This window comes from Myxocyprinus asiaticus, chromosome 8, assembly GCF_019703515.2.
Source record: "Myxocyprinus asiaticus isolate MX2 ecotype Aquarium Trade chromosome 8, UBuf_Myxa_2, whole genome shotgun sequence".
NCBI lineage: Eukaryota > Metazoa > Chordata > Actinopteri > Cypriniformes > Catostomidae > Myxocyprinus > Myxocyprinus asiaticus.
In genome coordinates this window covers 40,639,313-40,661,249 of record NC_059351.1, presented here as the reverse complement: position 1 = coordinate 40,661,249, position 21,937 = coordinate 40,639,313, and the positions used below count along the sequence as shown (strand labels likewise).

The 21,937-nt window shown below is 37.5% G+C and overlaps 2 protein-coding genes across 6 annotated transcripts in view; one reads left to right on the top strand and one right to left on the bottom strand.

Moving 5' to 3' along the window:
• The window catches only part of LOC127444574 (protein unc-93 homolog B1-like), a 23,048-nt gene extending 14,364 nt beyond the window's left edge, over positions 1-8,684 (top strand). The window contains exons 8-13 of the mRNA XM_051704023.1: positions 909-1,033; positions 1,546-1,728; positions 4,840-5,113; positions 6,386-6,504; positions 6,651-6,773; positions 7,836-8,684. Of these exons, the coding sequence (XP_051559983.1) occupies positions 909-1,033; positions 1,546-1,728; positions 4,840-5,113; positions 6,386-6,504; positions 6,651-6,773; positions 7,836-8,084 (1,073 nt within the window). The 3' untranslated portion in view covers positions 8,085-8,684. The remainder of the gene's footprint in view (positions 1-908; positions 1,034-1,545; positions 1,729-4,839; positions 5,114-6,385; positions 6,505-6,650; positions 6,774-7,835) is intronic.
• LOC127444613 (beta-crystallin A1-2-like) overlaps positions 1-21,937 on the bottom strand; it is a 23,781-nt gene extending 1,844 nt beyond the window's left edge. Inside the window, exons 1-6 of one of the 5 annotated variants that reach the window (XM_051704081.1) lie at positions 21,784-21,937; positions 20,448-20,517; positions 19,949-20,067; positions 19,116-19,257; positions 4,331-4,421; positions 1,746-1,901 (exon numbers count right to left, since the gene is read on the bottom strand). In XM_051704081.1, coding sequence (XP_051560041.1) covers positions 4,350-4,421; positions 19,116-19,257; positions 19,949-20,067; positions 20,448-20,480 — 366 coding nt within the window. In that variant the 5' untranslated portion in view covers positions 20,481-20,517; positions 21,784-21,937 and the 3' untranslated portion in view covers positions 1,746-1,901; positions 4,331-4,349. Of the gene's footprint in view, positions 1-1,745; positions 1,902-4,330; positions 4,422-9,104; positions 11,439-12,162; positions 14,445-14,703; positions 14,877-19,115; positions 19,258-19,948; positions 20,068-20,447; positions 20,518-21,783 lie in introns of those variants that run through there. The other 4 variants (XR_007897855.1, XR_007897856.1, XR_007897857.1 and 1 more) reach the window with 4 other exon arrangements.

Genomic DNA, 21,937 nt, shown 5'->3' with positions numbered 1-21,937 from the left:
TTTGACAAAATGTGTATTTATTGCCATTTGCCTTGGTTGGAAAGAGTGGTTCTCAACCTTTTTCTCAGGGGGCCCCTTTTATAAAAATTACTTGCTTAATGCATTAACTTGACATGCCATCTTAAAAACATGGTGCTCATGGCGTAAGGTGTGACGCTGAAAAAACAGTGAGACGCATTGATGATAGATGTTCATCGGATGCATACATGGACAAAGAATAAAAAAATAGCACAGACAGAATGCAAGAACATTTCTGGGGCCCTTTTGGCTATCTTTCAGTTAACAAAAGTTAGGTAAAGGATAAAGGATTTCTGTTAAAGGATGTTTTTATAGGGGATATTCATTATTTGATAGCAGCCACGAGTGAAAGCATAATCGGTTTCCTTAAAATCAAGTAGGCTTGGCAACCCCTAAAGGCATCTGTAATACATTTTTCTGTGCGCTGTTATGTGTTGTGCACAGTCGAGCGATCTAGCCTTTCAAAGTATACTCTTGACCAAGACCACAAATGAATGCGTTTGACGCTTTGTTATATTTGTTTAGTACAGTAAAAGGCAGGTGCATGTGCAGACAACGCTCACAGTGGTGGACAGTCCGCGTGTCTAGAAAAACTGGGATGTACTCAGTTAGTCCGCACTCGCGGAAAACCATAATATACTGTGATTTTAAGAGAGCTCTGGCGCCTACTGGTGGCGGTTTGGAAACTCTGCCCTACAATATTCAGATTAGGGGTCCAACAATATTGGTCAATAAAATTTTAATGACCAATTTTTCAACTTTTACATTTAGTTCCATCTAAACATTATCTTGAATATTTGGTTTCATCTTTACTTCATACCTTCAAACTCAAATTGTGCTTCAAAACAGTAGGAGTCTTGTTAGAAATATTTTCTCTCCCCCTCTCACAGGAGCTGATGGGAAAGGTGTGATACAGAATTTCAATAAGACTGTTTTGCGCAGCTTGCCGCGCTCTTTGCTACTAATCGAAGTGGAGAGTGTGCTCATGGGAGCAGCCTTCCTTGCCATGATCATCGTAAGACCATTATCTTCATCATCATCATCATCCATTCTCTGTTCTCATTTCAGATTCCCAAAAATAAGGACTAGATTAGTAACAGCAACAGTAAAAATGTAATATGTTTGTAGCTAACAAGCATTTGATCCTGATAATCAGGATTCTTTGCATTCATTAACACATCATACCACCAAATCCAGATTTTAGGCCATTGTTTTGTTTATCAAAGATTAGCTGTTCCCAGCCTTAAAGGAACAGTTCACCCAAAAATGAAAATTCTGTCATTTACTCACCCTCATTTTGTTTCAAACCCATATGACTTTCTCCTGAGGAGCACAAAAGGAGATATTAGGACTAACAGCATCACTTACATTGTATGGAAAAACATTCTGCCTAAAACTCCCTTTATGTTCTATGGAACAAAGAAAGTCAAATGGGTTCAGAACAACATGAGAGTTCATAAATGGTGGACTTTCATTTTTTTGTGTTAACTGTCTCTTTGAACTGTGCTGTTAATATTCCCCTTATAGTTCCTTGTGCTGTGTGGAGCTGCATATCGGCCCACAGAGGAAATCGACCTGCGTAGCATCGGTTGGGGCAACATCTTCCAGCTGCCCTTCAAGCACTTACGAGACTACCGTATGCGTCTGCTCTGTCCGTTCTTCATCTACTCTGGCTTTGAGATGCTCTTCGCTGTCAAGGGATTCATGCTGGTGAGAGAAATAGAAACTGGCAGAACTGAGACTGAGTGTTGTGCAGTAAGGTAGTTGGCACATAAGATGTTCATTTTAGTTATTTTTTACCTTAAGGGATAATTCACCCAAAAATGTAAATTCTCTCATCATTTACTCACCCTCATGCCATCCCAGATGTGATTGACTGACCACTGCAGAACACAAACAAAGATTTTTAGAAGAATATTTCAGCTCTGTAGGTCCATACAATGCAGGTTAATGATGGCTAGAACTTTGAAGCTCCAAAAAGGACAAAGTCAGCATAAAAGTAATCCAAACGACTCCAGTGGTTAAATCCAGGTTTTCAGAAGCTATATGATAGGTGTGGGTGAGAAACAGATCAATATTTATGTCCTTTTTTACTATATTGTTTTTAGCAACTCGCATTCTTTGTGCATATCGCCATCTACTGGGTAGGAGAAGAATTTATAGGAAAAAAGGACTTAAAATTTGATCTGTTTCTTACGGAGCCCCTTAGAGGACAGGGTGGAATTTTTTTTTTTTCTGAACTAGTTTTACATGCCCACGCAATACGTTTTGCGTTCTCTTACAATAGTTTGCGTTCCCTCACAATACGTTTTGTGTGCCCTCTCAATAGTTTGCATTCACTCACAATAGTTTTCCGTGCCCTCAAAATTAATTTACCATGGTGTGGTAAGCAGGGCGGAGCCGAGTGCCGTCTTGGCAGAGCGAGGCCGGGAAGATGGAAGCAGGACAGGGGGCCGAGGACTACTCAATGGCGTATCTGGGGCCGGCGAGCTCCTCTCTCTCCCCTCTCTGCTTTCTCTCTCCCTTTTGTTTTTCCCGCCTCCCCTATTCCCTTTCTCCTCTCTTTCATTCTGTTCCCCCTCCCAGGCACGCACAGGTCAGATCCAGAGACCGGTGTGATGGGAGAGAGAGAGATGCATGAAGCTGTTAGTGTCTTTTGTGTGTTGAGCTGAAAAGCCAACAGAGTTTATGTGTAGTGAAGCTGAAAAGCAAACCTTTTGTGTACTGCTGAAAAGTGGCCTTATTGTGTGCGACTGAAAGGTGCAACAATAAATGTCTACATGTTTTGTCAAGCCGGCACCAGCATCCTCCTTTCCACGAACTGTTACACATGGTTATACTACAGTTACATATTTTAACCATGATATTCGAAGTGTAACCATAGTAATAATACAGAAAAATGAAAACAATTAATAATAAATATCATGATTTTGTGGTTACTATGGTTTTACTACAAACAAGTATGATATTTGCAGTAAAACCATAATGACAATATTAATCATGGTTAATCTATAGTATAGTAAGACTGTAGTAACCGTGATTGTAGTAGTAACCATGTTTTTACTATACTGTACCATGGTTTTATTTTAGTAATATTGTAGGCTGTATTAATCATAGTATTTGGTGGAAAACTTTTGTTTTTACTATAGTAATTTAGTAGTAACCATGACTGTTGAAGGCTAACCATGTTTTCTGGCAGAAACCATGCTTTTAATACAGTATACTGTACTGTCTGCATATAGTAACCATGGTTTTATTATACAGATTAACCATGGTTAATCTTGTGGGTACTATGCTATTACTGCAAATGCCATAATCTGGTTACTGTTGTAAAACAATGGTAATTTTATTGCAAGAAAACGAAAACCCTTTTGCGACGGCACACAAACTATTGCAAGGGAACGCCAAACTTATTGCAAGGGCATGCAAGGGCTCAGCAGTTTCTCACCCACACCTATCATATCACTTCAGAAGACAAGGATTTAAGCACTGGAGTCGTATAATTACTTTTATGCTGCCTTTATGTCCTTTTTGGAGCTTCAGAGTTCTGGTCACCATTCACTTGCATTGTATGGACCTACAGAACTGAGAATTTTTATTTATTTATTTTTTTTATCTTCATTTGTGTTCAGCAGAAGAAAGTAAGTCATACACTTCTGGAATGGCAGGAGTAAATGATGAGAATTTTCATTTTTGGTTGAACTATCCCTTTAAGTCAAGGTTCTAGGTTAAAACTTAAAAAAAAAAAATGTTTTAAGAGAAAGTGTATATATTTGGTGCTGTGACTGGTCACCACTTGATTTTAAAGGAATAGTTAAGCCAAAATGGAAAATTCAGGTACTATTTATTCAGCCTTATGTCATTCCAAACCCATATGACTTGCTTTCTTCCATGGAACAAGAAAGGAGAAATTATAGAATATAAGAATATACTGGTCGCTTTTCCATGCAGCTACAATGAATGAGTACTGCAACTTTCAAGTTTCAAAAAAGGATGCAAATGCACCATAAATATATCAGAAAAGTGGTCCATGCAAATCGTGCACTATGGTATATTGCAAGTCTTTTGGAGTCATACGATAGCTTTAGGTGAGGAACAGACAGAAAAGCTATTCCTTTAAATTGTCACCATTTTTAATGGTCCTGCGACAAATATTCCATGTAGTCTCCCAATTAATGTGGTAAAAAGAATGCTTGCATAATAAGAAATTAAAAGAATTAGTAACATGCTGTTTAAAATAGTCAGAGATGGATTATATAGGACATGTGAACTACCCAGACTTCTAAAATCAAAAGTATAAATGCAAAGTTACCATCGAGTATTTTGTAGTTTCACAGCCCTATTTCATTTGCGTGGTTGACATTGTTGATGCTGTCTTGTTGCCCTTCTGCAATATTAACCACCTACGTAGAAGCAAGAAGCTGCGAGTAAGTTAGTTTGCTTGGTATTAAGGTTAAGGTATTAAAGTGACAGCTCACAATCAGTCATTCTCTCAACCCATTTTCTCTTGCTCTGCTTTTAAAGGGATCGTTCACCCTGAAATGAAAATACTGTCATTGTTAACTCTCTCTTGTTGTTCCAAACTTAAATGACTTCTTTCTTCCATGGAACACAAAAGGAGATGATAGGCAGAATGTTAGGGACTGACAGCCTCAGTCACCATTTACTGAGCATTTACTGTTCATAGGTGACTGAACATTTTCCATGGAAGAAAAAAGTAATTTTGGTTTGGAATAACATGAGAGTAAATAAATGGTGACAGAATTTCTATGTGTTTTAATTCTCCCTCTGTCTTCCTCATGCACCCTCTTTTTGTCTTAGTCATTTGGAGTGTGTGCAGTAGGGATGGAGATGCTCTGGTTGTTGGTAATGGTGTATGGTTTGTCAGCCTCCATCTGTTCGGCTCTGTCTCTGAGTCTCCTGCGATTGCCCAGGCCGGTTATTCTCCTCACGGGAGCCTTCGTACACTTTGTTCTGATCATGGCCCTCATGTGCTGGTCACCTGCACCAAGAAGACCTGACTATCTGCCTTATCTGCTGGTGCTCTCTGCCCTCTGGGGTCTGGGCACTGCGCTCAACAAGACTGGACTGAGCAGTAAGTACAAATGCCATTTACGCATTTAAGCGTACACATTAAGCAGTTTGCACAGCCCATTTCTGTGAGACAGACACAGGAAGTAGAGCAGCGGCAACTCGTTTCAAGAGTGGGGTGGCATAGATGTCACTTACTGTATGAATGGCAAAAATGTAGACTCAGATCTTTGTATACTCAGATTTACCAATGGCGAGAGACAAGATTATGAATGCTATCACGAGTGATATTAACCTCAAATTTTCTTTGTTTTCATTAAACATCACTTGTCTCATCATTCATCTAAAGCATGATCATTACTGGCACTTTTGTCGACTTGGTCAACAAGTATACTAACTTTCTGAAAGAAAAAACAAACCTTTATTTGGAGCAAAAATGTTTTGTGGAAATCACACCACAACTGTCGGACAGTTGTAATAATAAATAAAAAATGGATAAAAATAATTTTACACAATAAATAGTGAAATGGTTTATGTTTGATTGTATTATCATAGTTTTATAATTATATTTGTGGTTATATTGGCTTGACAAAGCCAACAGACCGTTATTCTACAGACTTTGCTTAGGGTTTTCTCAAAATCCCTAAACGAAGACTAAAATGATCAACCTCCCCTATAGCTTTTAAGCTACATCCTCCAAACTCAGAACATACCTTAAAATATGGCTCATGTTGCTATATCTTTTCCATCCCAAAAAATCACATAGACTTACACTGACAGAATGTTCAAACGGGCCAATGGAATGCTCGTTAACTCAAACACCTGTCAAACAAATTGACGGTTGTATACAAACACACACAAGGCCTGCCATATGATGACTTTAGGTTACAATACAAAATCTATCCATCTATCTATCTTTTGGAAGGTTTTATCTTAAGGTCTACTTATTATCTGTCTATCTATCTTTTTAAAATGTTCAGAAAAAGGCTTTGTCGAGCCGACATCAAGTTCGTCTGGACAAACTTTACCTTTTACTTTATCTAGTTTAATATTGAAAGTCAGGCATTTGAGAAGTACCAAAAAAAGTTTCCATTTTGGTTTTAATGAGACCTTCATATAACAAAAAGAAAAAAGCTGAAATCTGTTAGTTTTTATAAGTCAAACCCTGGAACATGAAATTGTCCGAAGTTAAAGAAACACCCATAATACAGAATTTGGGAATGTCGTGCTTCCCATGCAGTCTTAAAGCAATTTGCTCTAGACAGATTCTGGTTAGATTGCAATCAAATCAGTGATCTGGCATAAACGGTGTTGTTGGTTGTGTTGCTGTGCGTAGCTCTGCTGGGGATGCTGTATGAGGATAAAGAGCGACTAGACTTTGTTTATACCATCTACCACTGGTGCCAGGCCATTGCCATCTTTATCGTCTACCTTTGGTCTGCAATGCCTATGCGGGTAAAACCCTTATTTCTGTAGAATTTGATTCTTTACAATGGACTTATTCTAATAAAAAGCTGTACATTTATATTTTTTGTCATTAATGCAGAATCGTATAGTAAAATAAAATATTCAAAACTGCTGCATTTTCTCTCTGGTTCAAGGTCAAACTCGGACTCCTGCTGTTGACTCTCATAGTGGCATCTTTCTGCTACGTGCAGATGGAGCGTCGCTTGGCGAAGAAAATTCCGTTCAGGTTGCCACGGATTCCCCGTCCACGACATAGGGTAATTTAGCTGTTCATATGTCTCTCTGGGTGCCTTTGACTTTGTAAAAACAGCATCTTTGCAGAAACAGTATAAGGAAGAGGATACAGACTCAAAAACATATGAATAGGAGAAATCACAATGCTCAATATAATGGCTGTGGGAACGGGAGTCCCTCCTCTTAAAGTGACAGTTCACCCAAAAATTTTATTTATTTAATTATCATTTACTCACCCTCATTCCATCCCAGATGTGTATGACTTTCTTTCTTCTGCAGAACACAATTCTGAAGATTTTAGAAGGAATTTACAGCTCTGTTGGTCCATTCAATGCAAGTCAACAGGTTCCAAATCTTTGAAGCTCCATAAAGTACATAAAGGCAGCATAAAAGTAATCCATAGGACTCCAATGGTTGAATCTATATCTTCTGAAGCGATATTATAGGTGTGGCTGAGAAAAAGATCAATATTTAAGTTTTTTACTATCAATCTCCAGTTTCAATTTCACATTCTTCTTTTGTTTTTGGCGATTTGCATTCTTTGTGCATATCGCCACTTACTGGGCAGGGAGGAAAATTTATATTAAAAAAGGACTTAAATATTGTTCTGTTTCTCACCCACACCTATCATATCACTTCTGAAGATATAGAATTAAACACTGGAGTCATATAGATTACTTTTATGCTGCCTTTATGTGCTTTTTGGAACTTAAAATTTTTGGTTCCCATTCACTTGCATTGCCAAGACCTACACAGCTGAAATATTCTTCTAAAAATCTTCGTTTATGTTCAGCAGAAGAAAGAAAGTCATACAGATCTGGAATGCCATGAGGGTACTCATTGCAGTACTCATTCATTGAAGTTGCATGGAAAGTTTTGGGGTGAAATATCCCTTTAAATAAAAGAGCCAAACGCTTTCTTGGTAAAAGCATAATCAGGTCTTTTTACTCTAGAATGCAACTGCTTATACTTTCAGTCACATTAGGACATTAGATTAATTTATTGTGTAAAAAAAACAAAAACGCAGACATTTGTGTAATTGCTCTCTTTACTAACATCTTGCATTGATATCCTGTTCCTCAAAGGTGAAAGGATACAGATACCTCGAGGAAGAAAACTCAGATGAATCTGACACAGATCTGAGTGATGCTGATGATGAGAAAGAGGAGGATGAGAGAATGTTGGTTGAGGAGGACACAAACACAGATGCCGACTCCCAGGGTTCACCAGGACCAGAGAGGAGCGGGGTTAGAGATCGCAGGAGGAGACATGACAACGCTGCCTACGAGCAGGCAGGAGAGAGAGAGGACTATGTCCAGCACACGAGAGATTAGAAAAGGAGAGGTGTAAAGGTATTAGGAGAGTAGAAAGAGTTGGGGAAGTTGTAAAAAACTGAATAGCCAGATTGAATGAGAAGAGATGGCACTGAAAATTACTCAGTTTAGACATAAATATAAAATACCACTTTTTTTCTTTGAAAAAGAGAAAGTGTGGGCCTCTAATGAAAACTGAAGGTCAGAAAATAGTCCACAGTGAAAAAAGTAGAAGTGAAAAGCATTTCATTTAAATGGGAAGTGAAAAGAGGAAGTTACAAATACCTTGTAGGGTTAGGTGGTTTGTTGCCATAGAAATGGAATACTCTCTATACTGAAATTGGTCAAGGTGATGTGCTCAGATTTGATTTAATTTCAGTTCCTTTTTGTACACTGTAATTTTTTTCCAACCGTATAGCTTATTTTGTACCAACTTGAGAAACATTTTTTTTTTCTCAGCCAGAATAATTACTTGGCATAGCACTAGTAGAGAATGTAAACCAGCAACACTTGAACTTTTTGATAGTTTTGGATGTAGGCCTTCATCAGAGTTATAGAAGGAAAAAAAAAGTACAAACAAAAGCAAAGTTCAAAATTAAAATTGACCAATGAAACACTAAACACTTTTTAATTCCTTTTTCTTTTTTTCTTGGTCTTTGTTTTATCTGTTGTGTTTCTCACTGGGTCTGGCATAACATAGAGAAAACGCAAATGTCACACATTTCTTTTTTAACATGAAATTTGCTTTAGTTTGCATATAAAGGATTTCTGTTCGCTCACTTGAAAACCTGATTGAGGCCTGTGTGCAGAAATGTGTTGATTTAAAATACAGTTTAAAGGAATAGTTCACCCAAAAATGAAAATTCTCTCATTTATTTATGCTCATGCCATCCCAGATATGTATGACTTTCTTCCTTCTGCTGAACACAAAGATTTTTAGAAGAATATCTCAACTCTGTTGGTCCATATAATGCAAATGAATGGTGGCCAGAACCAGAAGGTCCAAAATGCACATACAGTAAAGGCAGCATAAAAGTAATCCATACAACTCCAGTGGTTAAATCCATATCTTCTGAAGCTATATGATAGATGTGGGTGAGAAACAGATCAATATTTAAGTCCTTTTTCCCCCTGTAAATCTACACTTTAACTTTTACTGCCACATTCAGCCACCTACTGGCTGGGGCTGGTCAAAGGTGGAGACTTATAGTAAAAAAAAAAAAAAAAACACTTAAATATTGACCATTTTCTCACCCACACCTTTCATATCGCTTCAGAAAACATGGGAGTTGTATGGATTACTTTTATGCTGCCTTTATGTCCCTTTTGGACCTTCTGAGTTCTGGTCACAATTCACTTGCACGTACGTACCAAGAGAGCTGAATTATTCTTTTTAGAATCTTTGTGTTCTGCAAAATAATACACATCTGGGATGGCATGAAGGCAAGTAAATGATACGATTTTCATTTTTGGGTGAACTATCCCTTTAAAGATGCACTCTATCATTTTTCCCTTATTAAAAAAGGGTTTACTCCTAAAGAAATGAATTGAAATTTTGAAACGTATTAAAATCATGAGCACTCACATGAGATGAAGACTCACAGCTGAATCAGTAATCTTATAAAAGCTGTTTTATTCTACATGTAGAGGGTCCCCTCATGGAGACAGCCATGTTAGAATTACATGACCAGCTGAATTCTACTCGCTTAATCTCAGTAACTGCCCTTTTGTTTGTCTCTTTCACTCATGGATTAACGTAATCTTGTCTGACTGAATATAGTTAGAGAATATTTAGCAGAGACGGGCCACTTCTATTAAAATGAATGGGAGAAATTGGAACGCCCAACAGCACCCAACAGTCAACGGATGTAGAAAAGAAGTCCCGCCTTAAAGGTAAAAGCTCCAATCACCTTTTAGATACAGACATCGCCTGTCAATCAACTCGACAAAGTGCATGTGCATTAGCTATACAAGCCGAGAAAATTGTGTTTTTTAGCGTAATCTGTGGTAAAGAAGCCCAATTTATGATACCAGTGTTTTCAGATTTTACTGCTGATTTGAAACATGTTCTTTGATCATAATCTTGACCAACCTTTTAGGAGATTTCGGTCTTTCCCTATTCAAGTAGATAGGAGCTGCACTGGCATGACTGGAAATAGACTCCCGAGAGCATTTCAAAGATGGCCGACAGTGAACTGACTTGCTAGAAAGACATTGATATAGTACATTTGTACAATGGCATCTGTAACTGAAAACTATTAATTTTGAATGATGCTGCATCCACACCACTAGGTGTTACTGTAAGTCCAAGATGACACAAACAAATTAGTAAGTGAGTGCATCTTTAATTTCTCCAACCAACCGAAGTGTTTTTGGTTTACCTTTTCTACCTTATGTTGGGCTAGTGTCAGTGCCTTCGTTTTCTCAAATACAATTAACACTGGCATTAGTTAGTGTGCACTAATGCCATCGGTTTTAAATACACACACACACACACACACACACACACACACACACATAAAGACCACAGATGCTAATTTGAAGTGAGTATGCATTTATTAGTCACCCATCGTCCTCCTCTCCTCCGAATGGTCTTACACACACTCCCATCTGTCCCATATGGCACACAAAAACGTCTCAGAGCATGATATGTTTACATGTACAGATACACATCTTGCCCTGATCGAGTAATCTTGACATGCTTTTGCCACGCACTGTGCTTCTTCTGTATAGTTCAGTGGTTCTCAACTGGTGGTGGTCGCAGATCTGTTCTGATATTGTCGTGAACAGCAGGGAAAAAACAATGCTAAATGCAAATAATAAAATTACACATCATATAATCATGCATAGTTAGGATAGCAAAATAAATAGGCTTATCAACTTTTAAAAGGGAGGAGAACATGCTTTCCGTATCTTTTTTGGCTGACTGCCGGCCTTTTTGGCAGTATGTCCAATTAAACTCTACGTATTTCACAACAAATTCGGATGTCGCTCGGTAGAAGCACTGATGTGTATCTGCATATGCATGGCATTCGAAATGTTTTATTTTTACCTTTGTTCGCATAGTACTAGAGCTCTCTGCATATGTTTCAGAGTGTCATAAATGGAAATCACGTGCAACCGGTGACAGTTTCACAAATTTGCCACACTGCACTTCGTAAAGTGACTGCTACTATAATAATTGATGTGACTGCTCTGCTTGCACACCCTCTTTCTATAATACTTAATGCTGGATACTGCGGATAGACTGGATATTAGGGGTCTGGCAGTGCGAGCCCCAGACCTTCTAGTGCTACACTGGATAACACACAACACTCCATACACTCCATAACATACTGCTGTCCTCGAAATCCTGGGTACTCATAGCACACAAATCTGCATGGAGAGACAGGAGTGAGATGGAGAGGTGAGAGAAAATGCAATGAAAGATTGTAGAAGATGCCCAGAGCCTTGAATCAATAACATTAGCTAGTTTTAGAGGTCTGTTATTTGACCTGAGCCCAACAGGACCAAACAAACTGACCTGGGTCAGTTTTACATCTACAGCTGAAAACACAAAAACAAATCTACCTTTTTAAGGAGAATTCTTACACTTGCAAAAGTCACCTACACAATGCTATGGTGTTGTGGGTGGTTGCCAGGGCATTGCTCTGCGGTTGCTTGGGGGTTTTAGGTGGTTGCTAGGGCTTGGCCAGGGTAATGCTATTGGCCCAAAAGTTAAAAGAGCCCACCCCAAGTCTCTATTAGCCCTTCTCCACCGACATGGTTCAGGTTCCTGGCCCAGTGCAAATTCTCGAACTGTTCCGTGCATTTCCACCACAGAAAAGGCCATTATACTCTACAAGAATGAAGATACAGCACGAAATGATGCACGCCACCTTCAATCAGACAACTGACCAAATCATAAACAAATTGAAAAACACTTAAAGGAATAGTTCACCCAAAAATGAAAATTTGCTGAGAATTTACTCACCCTCAGGCCATCCAAGATGTATCTGAGTTTCTTTCTTCATCAACACAGAATTTTAAGATTTTTAGGATTTCATTTCAGGCCTTCTCCTTTAAACAATGCAGGTGAATGTAGGCCTGAAATGAAATCCTAAAAATCTTAAATTCTGTTTTGATGAAGAAAGAAACTACATCTTGTATATACATCTTGGATGGCCTGAGGGTGAGTAAATTATCAGCAAATTTTTATTTCTGGGTGAACTATTCCTTTAAGGGAGTACAGGGGACCATAAGAAGGACATACGCAAAAGCGACAGTGGACAGAGTAACGATGTTTTGGACTCGGACACCGACCAGCCTGCTAACTAACCAGGGCATTGAATTCAGCCAGTAATGCTCGTGATAAACAGTGAATTGCTGTGATCTCATTAAGTTGCTATATTTGCCAACTTTGTTAGCTTTCCTTACACTGTTGTCATCTTATTTTGTGCATTGTTTTGTTCTGTAAGGGGCTTTTTGACCAGCTACTCACTAAGTTTGGAAGATAGCGGCTATCTGTTAAGTAAAACGGTGGGATTCTCAATCAGTAATATTATATGCTATGGCAAAAATCCAAATACAACCATCTGCTACACCAATGTTAATAATGATTCCACTGTAACAGTTTACAGAACTTAGCAAGTTAAGCCATAGTTCATACAATATAATGTAATTACATTACCTGTCGTCTTTAGCATAGATCTTGTTGAGCAATGTAATAACGATGGATTGCATTAAAAGCTGTATACAAACACACTGTGACACCATGTTTGTTTATGTTTGAGGTAGTCACGTGAAACTACCACGTAGACAGTAACCCGTTACGTCACCGTTTGACTCTCAGGTCAGTGGAAAAGCATGGCCGGTTTACGATAGGCTCCAGATTGCCCCGGCCGTGAACCAGTGGAGCACAGGCTCGGTACGAGAACCATCGCAATTTCGGTGGAAAAGGGCTATCTGATATTCTTGTCACTTAATATGGCTCAGTCCCTCCTTCAAAGTAAGTCTTTCAACATGATCACACGGGAAGTTGACACATTGCTACCAAATGGTCCAGTAATCTAACATCAACCCCATTCTGCCAAATTACTGACAAGCGCCATCTCTAATCACACATTTTTGCATCAGATTGTAAGACTGGCACAAAATTGTTTGCATCACTTCCGGGAAAGTCAAAGAACTCTCACACAGAAGACATCTCCACCTAAGACAACACACCACACTGATTGGGGACCATAAAACACAAATCACACTCACATCTGCTCTCTCTCTCTCTCTCACCTCAGATCACATTAAGGACACCAAAAACTAAGTTATGACTTATCCTGTTCTGTAATGTAAAAGGTTTTCTAATCATACATGTTTGTTATCAATTCGCCACAGTTCTTCTATCTATTTAGGCTGTCTCAATTGCTTCCGTCTCTTTATGTAATCGCAGACTGACACAATGTTCAGTGGGGGGCTTTGTGGGGGCCATGACATCTGTTGCAGGGCTCCCTGTTCTTCTATTCTAATCTTTTCTATTTGCAAAAGTAATGTTTGGGAGTCTAACATTTATATTTCCTATTGACACACTAAAGCTTAAGATATAAATAACCATCTTAAGACAAATGCTTTTGTGAAACATCTTTTGCACAGTACTGTATGTACAGACATTTGGTGTGCATTCCAAAGGTAATTAAACTATTTCTGAATGCAGAGCCTAAATCACACTATTTTCACAACTGTTAGTACCAGCTAAAAAAAATTATCAGCTTCAAGTGCTGACATTTTCTGACAGGTTGATATAAACATTGCTTCATAACAGATGTGGTATTCACAAGCAGTGTTGGGTGTAATGCATTACTAAGTAATTAGTTACTATAATTAAATTACTTTTTCATTGAAAAAAGGAAAGCAAGGAATACTCTTAATTTTTCAGTAATTTAAATACAGTTACTTCTGATGTAATTGCGTTAAATACTGTATAGACTACAGAACAATTCTATATAAAATAATAGTGAATTTAAAATCGAAATTTAACATTGAATGTTAAAATATATGTTTTCTAATTTAACACTGCCCCCTTAAATTCTTTGGCCAGTTCATGAATAATTTATTTGATTTTATATGATTTATTTGAAAGAATTAAAAGAACAGTTTCATGTCTATCATTGTATTTTCCATCTGGTCGAGGTTGATAAGGGTTTTAGAAAGTAATTAGTAATAAGTAATGCAGTTACTTTTCAGACAGAGTAATTAGTACAGTAATCTAATTACACTGTAGAAGATGTAATTAGTAGTTAGTAATTAAGTACTTTTTTAGAGTAACTTACCCAACACTGTTCACAAGTACATAACAGGTATTATGTGAGGCATGAAATAGACACTGTGCTTCTCTATGTGTGTGTGTGCCTGCTGTTACAATTGAGGAATACAAGTTCAAACAGTAATCTTTTAGCCAGTGGTATGCTCCACTTATTTTCTGAAAGCAATAACACAAACACTTTTAATCACAAATACAAGGAGTGCTATGAAATGCTTGATAGTGACACTGATCTGATCTTTTATGCGTGTGTATGTGTATTAACAGCACAGCTGTTAAGCATGAGAAATGAGCTGTCCTGGAGAACAGTAGATTGGCACTTCTAGTGTTTTGTTGATTGTTACTCACGAGCCACACTGCACATGCATGGAGCCCACATGTGTTTTGCCCCAGCCCATGGCCTGCAGAGAAGGGTAGTCATCACACAGCTCTACACTGTGACCAAGGAAGTTCCTTCTCGTAGATAACCATACAACTCCTTGTATTTGTGATTAGAAGTGTTTGTGTCAAAAAAGCTGGGCCTGCAAATAGAGAAAGATCGAGAGATTGATGGAATGGTGGAGGAATGAAATGGTAAAAAAAAAAAAAAGAAAAACTTTGATGAGAGACACTGTTTGAAAGCTTGAATAAAGGATTGAAGCAGATGCAGGCACTCCAAAACCTCCAAAATCACAAACAATGCATTCACAATAACTATGGTAATTTCTTTTTTCCCCCACATTGCAGCCACAAAATCTTGAAGTGTAGCTTTTTTTTTTAAAGTGGCACCCTTTCAAATTATGAGATTGAGGGCTGGTTTTTGAGACACTGGCCAAGCAAAATCATACACCCTGTCTACACTAAAATCAATGAAGCTCTCTGTAAATGGATGTCCCATTCCATTTTGTGCTGCACACACTGGCGCTACTCCTGCCAACAAGACAAATTAACGGTTTAGAACGTTAGCTTCAACACGTACAGTGTAGACAGTGTTAGACTTAAGAGCAGCTTTACATGACAAACAAATGTTGGTAACACTGTACAATAAGGTTGCATTTGTTAACAGGAACTAACAATGAACATCACTTATTTACAGCATTTATTATTCTTGGTTAGTGCTAATAAAATACGTGTACTAACACATTGCATTAGTGCATTAGCTAACGTTAACTCTTTAAAGTGTTTTTTAATTTTAATGTATACGTTGGCCTATAATAGTACTACTAAGACATTTCTCAACATTGAAAGGTGTATATGATAACATGTTAACATTTTCTCAAAATCTTTTCTTAAATATTTATCTTTTTCGCTACAAAAGCGATCATGTCGCTTTTGAAGACATTAATTTAACAGCTGGTGTCCTATGGATGAAGCTTATGCTGACTGCCTGTGATTTTTGGACCTTCAAAAGAGCCATTCACTTGCATTTTAAGAACCTACTGAGCTAAGACATTTTTCTATTTTCTTCAAATGTGTTCTGGTGAAGAAAGAAAGTCATACACACTCTTCGGCATTGTGGGTAATGTAGTTGTTCACCATGAATTCGACAGCTTATATTATACTTATATAATACAACGTATATTATTAACATTAAACAAGACACATAAATACTGTAAAGACGTGTTATTTTTACATGCAAGTTGACGTAACTAATGCATTGAGTAATGTTAACTTAAACACCTTAGTTTTAAATGTTAAGAAAAATATTATTTTATACTTTTGTGTAAATTAACACTAATAAACACTAAAGAGGCTTTGTTCCTTGTTAGTTCACATTAACTATACACTACCATTCAAAAGTTTGGGGTCACTTGCCTGAAAAGTTTCTCATGATCTTAAAAATCTTTTGATCTGAAGGCGTATGCTTAAATGTTTGAAATTAGTTTTGTAGACAAAAATATAATTGTATTAATTTATTTAATTACAAAACTAAAATTTTATAAAAAACAAAACTTTTTTTGAAATGGATGACTTGGACCAAATAATAAAGAAAAGCAGCCAATAAGTGCCCAACATAGATGGGAACTCCTTCAATACTGTTTAAAAAGCATCCCAGGGTGATACCTCAAGAATTTGGTTGAGAAAATGTCAAGAGTACATGTATGCAAATTCTAGGCAAAGGGTGACTACTTTGAAGATGCTAAAATATAACACAGTTTTGATTTATTTTGGATTTTTTTAGTCAACATATTTCCATTTCTATTATTCCATAGTTGTGATGACTTTACTATTATTCTAAAATGTGAAAAAAAATAAAAATAAAGAATGAGTAAGTGATCCTAAACCTTTGAACGGTAGTGTATATCTTTAACATAAAACAAGATTAATAAATGCTGTAAAAGGGTGTTGTTCATTGTTAGTTGTTTTTTTTAATGAATTTTTTTATCCCCTTTTCTCCCAATTTGGAATGCCCGATTCCCACTAATTTGTAGGTCCTCGTGGTGGCGCGGTTACTCACCTCAATCCGGGTGGTGGAGGACAAGTCTCAGTTGCCTCCGCTTCTAAGACCATCAATCCGCGCATCTTATCACATGGTTCATTGTGCATGACACTGTGGAGACTCCCAGCATTTGGAGACTCATGCTACACTCCGCGATCCACGCACAACTTTCCACGCACCCCATTGAGAGCAAGAACCACTAATCATGACAACGAGGAGGTTACACCATGTGACTCTATCCTCCTTAGCAACCGGGTCAATTTGGTTGCTTAGGAGACCTGGCTGGAGTCTCTCAGCACCCTCTGGATTCAAACTCGCGACTCCAGGGGTGGTAGTCAGTATCAATACTCGCTGAGCATCCCAGGCCCCGTTCATTGTTAGTTAACGTTAGCTTGCATTAAGTAATGTTAACTTATACATCTTTTTAATGTTTAGAAATGTGTTAGTACATGTATTAATGAACATTAACCAAGATTAATAAATGCTGTAAAGGGTGTTGTTCATTGTTAGTTAACATTAGCTAATGCATTAAGTAATGTTAACACACTGTACATCTTTTTAATGTTAAGAAATGTGTTAGTACATGTATTAATTAGCATTAACCAAGATTAATAAATGCTGTAAATAAGTGTTTTTCATTGTTAGTACATGTTAACTAATGCATTAACTAATGTTAACTAAGGCATTAACTAATGTTAATAAATGCAACCTTATTGTACAGTGTTACCCAAATGTCTATACCAGCCCAGTCTTATAAAAAGTCATAATAAGTAGTATGAGAATGTAAAATCTTAAAAAAGTGTACGGGTTGACTCATACAAAAACGTACCACTTTTAGTAACATAAAGAAAAATAAATGAACCATTGAGCGATGTTATTACGATTTTTCCTAAGTTTAACCTCTAACCAAACCTAAAATTAAAGCATGATTTTAATAGGAAAATCACTGTTGTGTATAAGGAAAAAAGAGAAACATTGAGGTTTTGAATGAGCAAAATTATGATTTTTCTTAAGTTTAACCATTAACCCAAACCTAAACCTTAACCTAAAGCTAACCATAAGGTCTAACCCCTTACCCTAATCCTAAACTTAAACCAATATTTAAACAGGAAAATAACTATTCTGTGCAACGCAAGAAAGAAAACATTGGGGTTTGGAACGAGACATGGGAACCGTATTACAGGTTATTGACATACAGTACATCAGCCATTTGTATTACATAAATAAATATGGAACGAGTAACCAAATGTGTTCATTGACATTTCCTGTCTTAAATAAAGTGTTGTATAGGAGGCTAGCTAAAATGTAATCCCTGTTTTATATCGATTTTACAATCTGCTGATTGATTTGTTGGTCTGGGACTAAAAGAGTCCAACGTTTTCTTACGGTTTTGCCATATTGTATGAATTACAAGTTGTCATGAGACTATGTTGGTCTATGCAGTTATGATCTATGGTTATTCAACACTAAAGAAAAATTAAGAGAAAAGGTATGCACATCCAAGTCCAGTTGGGCACAGGTGCAAGACACAATTCAAATAACAAAGAAAAATGGTTAGTGAATGTACACTGATTTATTGATCCAAAAATACTTTATTTGCTTACACTTGCTTTTACTGTAATTTTCGACCATTAGGTCCTTGTCAGGAAAAAAAACTAACAAAGACCTAATGGTCAAAACGTTGCAAGCAAGTGTAAGCCAATTAAGAATTTTTGGAGCAAAAAATCAGTGTGTGGACACTTACCATTTTTTCTTTATTCAAAACTAAACTAAATACATTTCTTATCAATTTAATCCCAATTAACAAGGCTACCAAAATCAAATTTTCACAGGCAACCATTTAATGAGCACTTGTAAGAATAACTAGATTTGGCTTGTGCAAAACTTGTCACCACAATGGTGTTGTGGGTGGTTGCCAGAGTGTTGTTATATGGTTGCAAAAGTGTTCTAAGTGGTTTTTGCTACATTGCTAGGCATTTTCTAGGGCATTGCCAGGGTATTATGGATGATTGCTTACTGGCCCAAGTCAAAACAATCCACTCCCCATGTCTCTATGACATTCTGGCTCGGGTCCCTCCTTCAGTGTAACTCTATGAGAATTTTTCACTCACTTGTTACTCCATCAGGCAATAATCTGATTGTTCGGAGAAATGTAAGATATAATTCATGTCTGTATGGTTTATAACGAGTTATGCACTAAAGTTTAATACTATGGTTAGGGGTTTATTTAATAGTGATAGTGATGCTTGTCTTAGCAATTACCGCTAGATACAACTTTGAGAAAATAAAGGCTTTTTGGTCCTTTGTACAAGACCTTCAAAGTATTGGTGCATGGACTCACAGCACAGTAGATGGGATGCAAGGACATCATCCTCTCCACATGGTAGCCCAGACTGCTGCTGTAGGCATCCCAGTGGGGATATTCTCTTTTTTCCAAGACAAACTGCTGCCACTGGAAGTCATGGTGCTCATACCCCATCCAGCTATAGTGTAAAGATAATTAAAACATTTACAAAGGACTTTCAAGAGTAGGGTGTATGATGTCTTGTTTTCATTGACGAATTTACATTTTAAATGGTTTAGTTATAAAGTATTACAAGTGTTGTGACATATTGCTGAACTATAGGGTCTTTTTTGCTTTGTTAACTTTTCAAAGTTTTAGGAGGGATTTCAGATGATAATCAAAAAGTAATCTTTTTTTTTTTTTTTTTTTTTTTTCTTTTTCTCCCAATTTGGAATGCCCAATTCCAAATGTGCTTTTTAAGTCCTCGTGGTCGCGTAGTGGCTTGTTGAGCACGTTGCCATGGAGACATAGGGCATGTGGAGGCTTCACGCCATCCACCGCGGCAACCACGCTCAACTCACCACACGCCCCACTGAGAACGAACCACATTATAGCGACCACGAGGAGGTTACCCCATGTGACTCTACCCTCCCTAGCAACCGGGCCAATTCGGTTGCTTTGGAGTCCTGGCTGGGGTCACTCAGCATGCATCAAAAAGTATTCTTGATCTATGCCTACATTCTCTCTTTCACAAAAACTCAGTCGAGGAGCATATTTCCTGATTACAAGTCGGGTATTTTGCAAATGTATTCTTTCTGAACACCCAACAGTGCAATTTCCTTAAGAAGCCACAAGATTTCACAATCATTAACACAGAGTGGGCGACTCACGCGCCACTCTCCACTCGGATCGAGCGGATATTGTCAAACCCACGCTCCTGGATTTTGCAGCACTCTGTGGTGAGCTCCTGACACTTGCTTTGGAAATGCTCCTGCTCGAATACAGTCACCTGAGAAACACATGTGCACACAAATTCTGAACATTCAAACTGTGTCCCTCTCCTACAGACTGAATCACAAACATCCTCTCTCAGTGTCCCTGTCTTCTCATTAGGTCTTGTATCTATTAAATAATGCAGAATGCTCCGTTATTCTTCTGCACTTCCCAGACAGAAGAAGCGGGATCCATTCACACAGCATTAAACTAGAGGCACAAAATCAATACTTGAGAAGAGGAAATCTGTCAAATTATTGACAGTTTGACAACTTGTTTTACATTCTCTGAAAAAGAATCAATAGTTTGGCCTCATTTCTCACTCTTTTATAGAGGTTTCACATTAAATACAGAGTATGTGAGTGTGTGAGAAAGAATAGTAGGGTTCAGGATTACCTTGAAGCAAGGAGCCATGTCTATCCCAGACATTGATGGGGTTGTTTGAATCTTGGTGACTCTGTCTTACCTACAGAAAAGTGAAAGCTGAAAACCTCCTCAAATGTTTTTATTAACAAATAAACATGATTGTAATTCATTGTCATTTGAGAATTTGAGAAAAGCTAATGGAATTTCCCTCATATAACCAGCCAGAAGGTCCAATGTCCATTTTGACATTGGACATTCTTTGCAAGATTTACTAGTTGCAGTTTAGTCAAAACACCATGAGGACTTGCGTACTGGGAATTGGACATGCCAAAAAATTGTGGAGAAAAGGGGAGAAAAAAAAAGAAAAAAAAAAGAATCAAATAAGATCCTACCGTATAAACTTTACATTTGCGATGCACCTCACCGATCTCTGCCTGCATCACCTTGGTCTAATGATGGACTACACTCTTAAAATGGAATACATAGACTATAAATTAATCGCAAACAAAAGCCTTCATCAGCATCTATATACATTTCTGCAGTTAATCCAGGATGAACTTCAAAGACATTAGTCGTTAATCTTACAGATGATACAAAATCTTTGTTTAAACACTGGACCCTTAACACTTACAAATTTTAAACCATGACTTGCACTGCACATAAATTACTAATACTGGCATTATATTCATGCTGTTTAGCCAGAGAGGAACTGGCCTCCACAGTGAGCCTTGTTTCTCCCAAGGTTATTTTTCTCCATTAACCAGCATCTTTTGGAGTTTTTTGTTCCTTGCCACAGTCGCCTTCAGCTTGCTCACTGGGTTTCTAAATACAAGTATTATTTAATTATTTATTTTTATACACAATTTACAATCATATTTAATCAAACTACACAATGAAGACTCAAAACTTTATAGATTTTACAGTTTCATTTTCTGTTAATGCATGATGTGTGTTGTGAAAAGTGCTATACAAATAAAAATGACTTGACTTGGGAGAGAGAGAGAAAAGAAAAAAGGAATTTTAGTTGATCTAGTAGGACAATTCTTGTTTGATCCCATGAGGATTGGTTCCAATTGTGATAGAAATCCCATTAACATTCCATGGATGTTTTGACTAGTCACTCTTGCAAAGAAGGTCCAGTAACAAAACAGACGCTGATTAGTCCAGGTGCTAACACCTCCAATGCACAAAAATGAGCAATAGCCCAAATCTTCAAACTGAGCAAGTGCAATTAAACTTGACATGTAAATATCTTAAATTAAACAGAAGTTAATTGACAATTTCTTTTTAATTACTAGTAAATTTCCATAAAATTCTCATCCGTTATGTTATCCCACCTTAATCTTTCATATATGTGCCAACTCACCTGAATCTCCACATATCCTACTTTACAATGTTATGCGTTAGTCCCTTGTTGCGAGGAGTTTTATGAATATTTGGCGCCTTAATTTTACACTGCCACCACAGCTGAATGCTGGTCGCAACTCTGAAACTGATAGGTTTGACCACAGACTGAGAGG